This window comes from Corticium candelabrum, chromosome 2 (genome assembly GCF_963422355.1).
Source record: "Corticium candelabrum chromosome 2, ooCorCand1.1, whole genome shotgun sequence".
Classification (NCBI taxonomy): Eukaryota; Metazoa; Porifera; class Homoscleromorpha; order Homosclerophorida; family Plakinidae; genus Corticium; species Corticium candelabrum.
Window position 1 is genome coordinate 4,304,416 of NC_085086.1, and position 7,742 is coordinate 4,312,157.

Below are 7,742 nucleotides of genomic sequence, written 5' to 3' on the forward strand. Positions count from 1 at the left end.
CATTTAGCTAAACAAAGGTGCAAAATCCTACGTACTTACAGGGCAGTCGCTAGCCTTGACCTCCCAGACCCGTGTAGCGCCGATTCAAATTGGCGCCATACGGGTCTGGGAGGCCGAGGATAACTGACACCAATCTTCATCCGTGCACGCCTAATCCGATCGCAATTCGATCGCGATAAATACAATCCACATCGAGAGGCGGATTCGATCCACATCGGTTGATTTCAATTATGAAAAATAGTGGGCGTAACCTTCACTTGGGCGTACGAGTGTATCTAGATATAGAGTCAAAATCTCTAGAGCCCTCTTTGTTCTCGATCATGCACTTTCAATTGCCATATCGCTGTTTTTCAACGCTTTCACAAGAACTCACATGTACATCGATCTGTCACGAGCTATCGAAAAAGAGGCGGAGATAGCGTTTCAAGGTGCATGAACGCTAGCTATCCCGATCGATGGGATCCATACATTTCTGGTCTACGCGTACTGCTCTAGATAGCTGACTAAACCAAGTGTTATATCTATTTCATAGAATACAGTCCTCCTAGGTTAATTAATTTCCTGCTGAAACAGACGTGTGCACTTCGTTGCGACATCTCCGGCAATAGCTTGACCTCTTCGGTTGACACTAGGCGTGGGCAGACGTACCCACATGTGGTCATGCAGTCAACTTAGATACAGCTAGCGTAAATATATAAGTTAGTCGAGGCTTCTTGCGAACATTTCGTATAGGTGAATGAACAGACAAATGTTGGCTAGATGATGCTCTTCAATTCGTCTGTTCAGCCCACACAGAGGAAATGTGGGCGGAGATAACGTGAACAAGCCACTAATCCAATTCTTCTATTCTCAACAGGTGTTCCTACAAGGTGTGCAGCATCGTTTAGCGGTCTTAGCGAATTTGGTAAGACATCTGAAAGTTTACTAACGATTCTAGATGCTATTGAGAATCGAATTTCTGTTCGCTACCTGTAGAGTCGGTGCTGCCAAGCAGTGTACAGATTAGCGTACTAGGCGCGTCGTCCGTTGACCTAGCTAGAGAACTGCTCTAGCTTATTAGTACTTTTGCTATGCTTCAGCCACTCGATTAGTTAATTACGTAGTAGATCTTTGTAGAGTTGAAGTTCATTGTTCTGATACTTTTGAACTGTCTGATGAAGTGCTAATGAGGCGTTAGAGTTAGGGTTAGGGTTAGGGCTAGGGTTAGTGTCACAACAATAGTCACACATTCGTTTGATATATATATATATATATATATATATATATATATATATATATATATATATAATACGCTCTGTCTGCACAAAAACAGTTAGTATACGATCTGTAGTGATTTTGAAACATCTGTTTGGTTATATAACTAGAACAGAACGGACGATTTCGTAGCCTGCTTGAGTACGAATAGGTTTAAAGAGTAAGAGTTATAAATTAGGTGTGCTTCTTCAAGGACCGAATTAATTAAAGTTTTAGCCAAATACAGGTATACATAAAGGAAGCATAGTTGAGAATTGGATCTTTGATTGATGTTAACTAAACATACACAAGATTGCAACATGTTCTAGGTGCTCACACTGTTTGGCTTCAGAAAATGTCTCTTACTAATTCCGTTATACTTGCGTCTATTCTTATCATCTCTTCTGCAGTTGCAAAAGGTAACATTGCTTTAAAAATTTTAAAAATTGTATCTGTTTAATAGTGAGTAAGAAGTGTATGTAAGTAACAGTTATTTGTTTAGAAGAGAGTAAGTATGCGTTTCCTAATACCGGACAAGCAATACTGTATCCGGATACCTTCTCATTCGTCAATGCAAGTAATGGTAAAACGTTGGTTGCTTATGCGTCTAATGCTATCGACGGACGAATAAACAGAAATGAAAGTGGTCATAGAATGATTGCCAACTGCGCTGCAACTAAACCTCAGTCTCAGGAAAAGAGCAAAGTCCATTATCTGCAAATCGACTTGCAGACAAAATTTTTTATTTTTGCCGTTCGATTACATCTGAGAGACAACGAGTACAATCGAACACAACAAAAAGGTTTGGTTATTGAAGTGAGTGACTCAACTGAGCGGTCTGAATCAAAGCAGTGCGACGAACCCTATACAACAGTTTCAAATCAATCTCCTCTATTCATATGCCAAAAGTACGGACGATATGTTTATGCAGTTCTCCGCGACAGCGTTGGGCCTCTTCAAGTTTGTGAAATTCAGATACTTAAAAGTAGAGTTCTACAAATCCAAATTAAGAAGTTGTTGATACACTAATGCAAATGCCGTGATTTACAGGAATGGAGCTCAAAGGTTCGAATGCTGCTGTTCTTTATCCAGATAGTGTTTTGACGGCTGGAGGCAAACGGGCAGTTGCTTCAAATGCAATAGATGGAAAATATAGCGTCGGAGAGTCTGGCGCAGGTGGTGCTACCAACTGTGCAGTTACCAGTGAAAATACTACCGATCAAATTCCCAAATATCTACGCATCGACTTGGGTAGAGGTGAAGTTATTCAATATATCAAACTTCGTTTAAGAGATAGAATCGAGTCAGGTGAAGAGCGTGGATTCGAAAGCCAACGCGGTCTTACTATTTCAGTGGGCGTTACTGACAATCTCAGCAAATCTACAATGTGTGGCGTCCCATTCGATCCAATACGACAGGGTCAAGCACCTTACGTAGACTGTAAATTTAACGGCTTAATCGGCAGATTCGCTCAATACATCTGGATTGTACTAAACGCAACAAGAAGTCTTGAAATATGTGAAGTGGAAGCTTTTTATGCTGGTAAACTTAATTTCTCTTAGTAGTTACATCTGAAGCTACATAAAAAGACTAGATATTCTAATTTTACAATCATTATTACAAAATTTAATGATATTCATATAAACATCTGTTTCTTGCAGACTCAGAAATTCGTTGTGCATCGCCAAGACCAGCGACGAAGGAAAACTACGCAATCACTAGATTAACTAGAGGTGGTCGTCTTTCACTGCAATGCGAGCGTGGATATGAATCAACTCACAACAAGAACGTAACGTGTGGCGATAATGGATATTGGAGTTTACCATTACCAACCTGCAAAAGTACGTACGCACTTTTGTTTACTATATATGCAAATCGTGTGTGTCTCTGAGTTACTCATGTGTAAACAATGCCGTTGAGTCATTTTATGGCGTCGGTCATTGCGGCACATTTGATTAAATTTACAGCTTCAAGCGGGAAATCTAAACATGGTATTGACAAAAGTAGGTAACATGTTGCAATTCGACAGCTATCTATTAGTTATAGCCACGCATTCACTGCTAACACAAGTAACTCTCTCTCTCTCAGACACACTCACTCATGCACCCAATCATGCACCCACCCAATCATCCAGGCATACACCAACCTACGCATTCACACACACATACGCACGCAGGCACACACACACACACATACACACACACACACACACACACACACACACACACACTCACGCAAGCACAAACCCAACACCTACACACGCACTCTCTCACACACATACGCACACACACACTCACACACGCAAACTCCCATGCACGCACATGGACAAACGCACACACGTATACGCACGTACGTACACTTTCTCTCTCTCTCTCTCTCACACACACACACACACACACACACACACACACACACACACACACACACGCACGCAAGCATGCACACACATTATTAGCATGGTGTCGAATCCAAGCGTTATCAACTGCGGTAAACAAGCAGCGTTGCTTTGGACAAATGTATTTAGAGATGAAAGCGTGTATCAAGACATTAAAAGTTAATGTTATCTATAGGGGCATAATTATGACGTCATTGCATTTAGAATTTTTCTGTCTTGATTATTAAATTTTACATGTAATAAGCTAAAATCAAAATTAGCTAATTAAATTTAGTAAGAGTAAGAAGTGTATGTAAGTAACAGTTATTTGTTTAGAAAAGGGTAAGTATGCGTTTCCTAATACCGGACAAGCAATACTGTATCCGGATACCTTCTCATTCGTCAATGCAAGTAATGGTAAAACGTTGGTTGCTTATGCGTCTAATGCTATCGACGGACGAATAAACAGAAATGAAAGTGGTCATAGAATGATTGCCAACTGCGCTGCAACTAAACCTCAGTCTCAGGAAAAGAGCAAAGTCCATTATCTGCAAATCGACTTGCAGACAAAATTTTTTATTTTTGCCGTTCGATTACATCTGAGAGACAACGAGTACAATCGAACACAACAAAAAGGTTTGGTTATTGAAGTGAGTGACTCAACTGAGCAGTCTGAATCAAAGCAGTGCGACGAACCCTATACAACAGTTTCAAATCAATCTCCTCTATTCATATGCCAAAAGTACGGACGATATGTTTATGCAGTTCTCCGCGACAGCGTTGGGCCTCTTCAAGTTTGTGAAATTCAGATACTTAAAAGTAGAGTTCTACAAATCCAAATTAAGAAGTTGTTGATACACTAATGCAAATGCCGTGATTTACAGGAATGGAGCTCAAAGGTTCGAATGCTGCTGTTCTTTATCCAGATAGTGTTTTGACGGCTGGAGGCAAACGGGCAGTTGCTTCAAATGCAATAAATGGAAAATATAGCGTCGGAGAGTCTGGCGCAGGTGGTGCTACCAACTGTGCAGTTACCAGTGAAAATACTACCGATCAAATTCCCAAATATCTACGCATCGACTTGGGTAGAGGTGAAGTTATTCAATATATCAAACTTCGTTTAAGAGATAGAATCGAGTCAGGTGAAGAGCGTGGATTCGAAAGCCAACGCGGTCTTACTATTTCAGTGGGCGTTACTGACTATCTCAACAAATCGACAATGTGTGGCAACCCATTCGATCCAATACGACAGGGTCAAGCACCTTACGTAGACTGTAAATTTAACGGCTTAATTGGCAGATTCGCTCAATACATCTGGATTGTGCTGACCGCACCGAAACGTCTTGAAATATGCGAAGTTGAAATTTTCTATGCAGGTAGACATGACATTGCATCATCTTAATTAATTAATACGAAACAAAGCAATCTGAAATTTTGAATATATTATATGTGAAATGTTCTAATATTCGGGCAAAGTTAACATGAAATTTGTGTTTAGACTCAGAAATAAGATGCGTACAACCATTAGACCCATCGAATGGAATGTACTCATTCGATAGGTTGACTAGAGGAAGTCGTCTCTCACTGCAATGCGAGCGTGGATATGAAGCCACTCACAAGGAAGTGACGTGTGGTGACAAGGGATATTGGGAGCCACTACCGCCCAAATGCCAAGGTGTTTTATAGTTATACCTTACATTTTGAAATTTTTTATTAGTAGCTTAATTCCGTTAGTAAAATGATGCTCACGCATGTCCTAGAGTTACTTGCGATAATCTAAAACGTGAATCACTTGAACACGGATATATTACGCTCCAATGCAAGCAACTGGATTGCGTTGCTAAATATCAATGCCGTGAGGGATACGAAATTGTCGGAAACTCCAACAGAACATGCAGTATGAATGGGAAATGGTCTGGCCCAACTCCCTATTGTCGCGAAGGCAATACCGTTATAAAATTATTTTCTATTACTAATAGACGACATGCAATGTCTGCTAATGGTGCTGTTACTGCATGCGTACCACTTACATGTATGGTCCAATGCTGTAATAATTCACTTTAACTAATCTACTAATTTATTGTATTAAAAGTAATATTTTACAACAGCATCTTTTGAGAACGTATGTAGCTGTTTTTCCAATGAATGTCAACTACCTCTAGCAACTCAAACAGCAAATGCTTTCAAACGGTCAACGTCTACGTAAATACGGCATAGTTTAGTTTTGCTGAATTGCTTTTTATGTATTCTGCAAAATTACTTTAATTAGTTTGCTAAAGATTATATATACAAGATAACGCAACATTTAACAAAAATAGGAAAGCAGGGAAGTGCTTGAAGACATAGAGAAACTCGCGCGCATGTGTGTTTTAGTATATGTAACAAAGAGTAACAATGACATGTTTAAAGCAATGCTAAATACTTTATTTACCTGTTTAATTAAGTAATTTTACAAGATTGTTATTGGTGGTCTAATACCGACATGGGCATAATTATGGAGCCACCCCGAGCATGTGAGACAGTGCAAGTACATGCATCTACAGTAACAGCTGCACTTTTTAATGAGTTAAAACAAGTCATAATGGTGAGGTATTTGCTCTGATTGTGCCATCTACATGTCTGAGATTGGAGGTGATGTGTGACCTGTAGAGATACACGACTGCTTCTTCAACCAGTAAATTTCAAAAAGTTAATTAATAATCATAATCGTTTTCAAAAAGCTTCTAAACAATAAAATGACTTTGTTCATGTCAGAAGACATACTCAAAGATTAAATAGAGACTATACGTTTCAGTTTACTAAATAGAGACTATACGTTTCAGTTTACTTGCATATTGTGAGTCTATTCTCATCTGCTCTTGTGACTTCACAACACCGGAATGCATGGTATGGTGTCTGTGGTTAGTCTGGTCATTCTCTTTAGTTAATCTTTTTGTTGCGACGGGTTGGAAAAGCGTCCAATCAGAACAATATAAATACCCAAATAGCATGATGATGTAGAATCATAAATCTGCAATGTTCTGTTGATGGCCATACCTCAGTTGATATGGGGGTGGCACCATAATTATACCCATGTCTGTAAATCCATCAGTATTAATGGTGATAATAGTTGTCTTGTCTTAGTTACTTGCAATAATCTAACACGTGAATCACTTGAAAACGGATTTATTACTCTTCAATGCTGGCAACCGGATTGCGTTGCTACCTATCAATGCCGTGAGGGATACGAGATTGTCGGAAACTCCAACAGGACATGTGAACTGAATGGAAAATGGTCTGGCTCAACTCCCTTTTGTCGCAAGTGTAAGACAGCTTTTACGTGTTGAACTGTTAAGAATTATTTTCTGTTACTTTATTAACTTAATGATCTAGAGACAACGTTCCCACAAGTGGTATACTGACTATATCACTTATAACGTGGGCGATGGCAGTGTTGTTCCTTTGCAGAATATTATTCGTTCTAATGTACAAATTTATACATTACGAGAGCATCTTCTATATATAATTTTTGTCCTAACGATTGTCAATTTTTCTAATGATTGTCAACAGTATCTAGCAGTTTGAACAGCAAATGTTGAATGTCTATGCGTACAGTCTAAAGCATACGGTATTATAATTGGCAATTGCAAGTCTACGGGATTTTTGACTATTTGATTTTGTATAAATTTTAATGTGACCCTAACAAAATCGGTTTTTTACAAGGCTATATACAAGTTTTACAAAAAATTTAATAAACATAGGAAATCAGGCAGATGCTTCAAGGTAGAGAATTAAACGCTATTAGAAGACGAACTAGCAAGCGCGCATGGTTACTCTCAATCAGTAACTAAATTTTAACAATACTTACAGCTACTGATTACCTGCAACTTTACAAAGCAATCTTATATAAACGCACAAAGAAAAATCAATTTGGAAGCATTGTGCAACTCACAGTTAATTAACTTCTTTCTTACTAATAGCTGTTTTCTGTGATGACCTGATACACGAACTTGTTACTGAAGACACATTTATCTGCAAAGCACGATGTAGAGAAGTAGATTGTCTTGCCTTGTGCAGCTGCAAAGTGGGATACGAGTTAATCGGAAATTCCTACATAAGATGTCAGGCAAATGGAAAGTGGTCAGAATCAACTTTC

At 39.0% G+C, this 7,742-nt stretch overlaps 2 protein-coding genes across 2 annotated transcripts in view; both read left to right on the forward strand.

The window, feature by feature from the left end:
- Nucleotides 1-857: 857 nt before the first annotated feature.
- Nucleotides 858-2,795, forward strand: LOC134176323 (uncharacterized). Its single transcript, XM_062642994.1, has 4 exons — nucleotides 858-904; nucleotides 1,563-1,652; nucleotides 1,736-2,218; nucleotides 2,284-2,795. The coding sequence occupies exons 2-4, from the start codon at nucleotides 1,589-1,591 to the stop codon at nucleotides 2,793-2,795; spliced, it is 1,059 nt and encodes a 352-aa protein (XP_062498978.1). The 5' UTR covers nucleotides 858-904; nucleotides 1,563-1,588.
- Nucleotides 2,796-6,089: 3,294 nt separating this feature from the next.
- The window catches only part of LOC134176325 (E-selectin-like), a 4,417-nt gene continuing 2,764 nt past the window's right edge, over nucleotides 6,090-7,742 (forward strand). The window contains exons 1-4 of the mRNA XM_062642995.1: nucleotides 6,090-6,191; nucleotides 6,257-6,281; nucleotides 6,731-6,910; nucleotides 7,567-7,742. The exon at nucleotides 7,567-7,742 is cut by the window's right edge and continues 10 nt beyond it. Coding sequence (XP_062498979.1) covers nucleotides 6,090-6,191; nucleotides 6,257-6,281; nucleotides 6,731-6,910; nucleotides 7,567-7,742 — 483 coding nt within the window. The remainder of the gene's footprint in view (nucleotides 6,192-6,256; nucleotides 6,282-6,730; nucleotides 6,911-7,566) is intronic.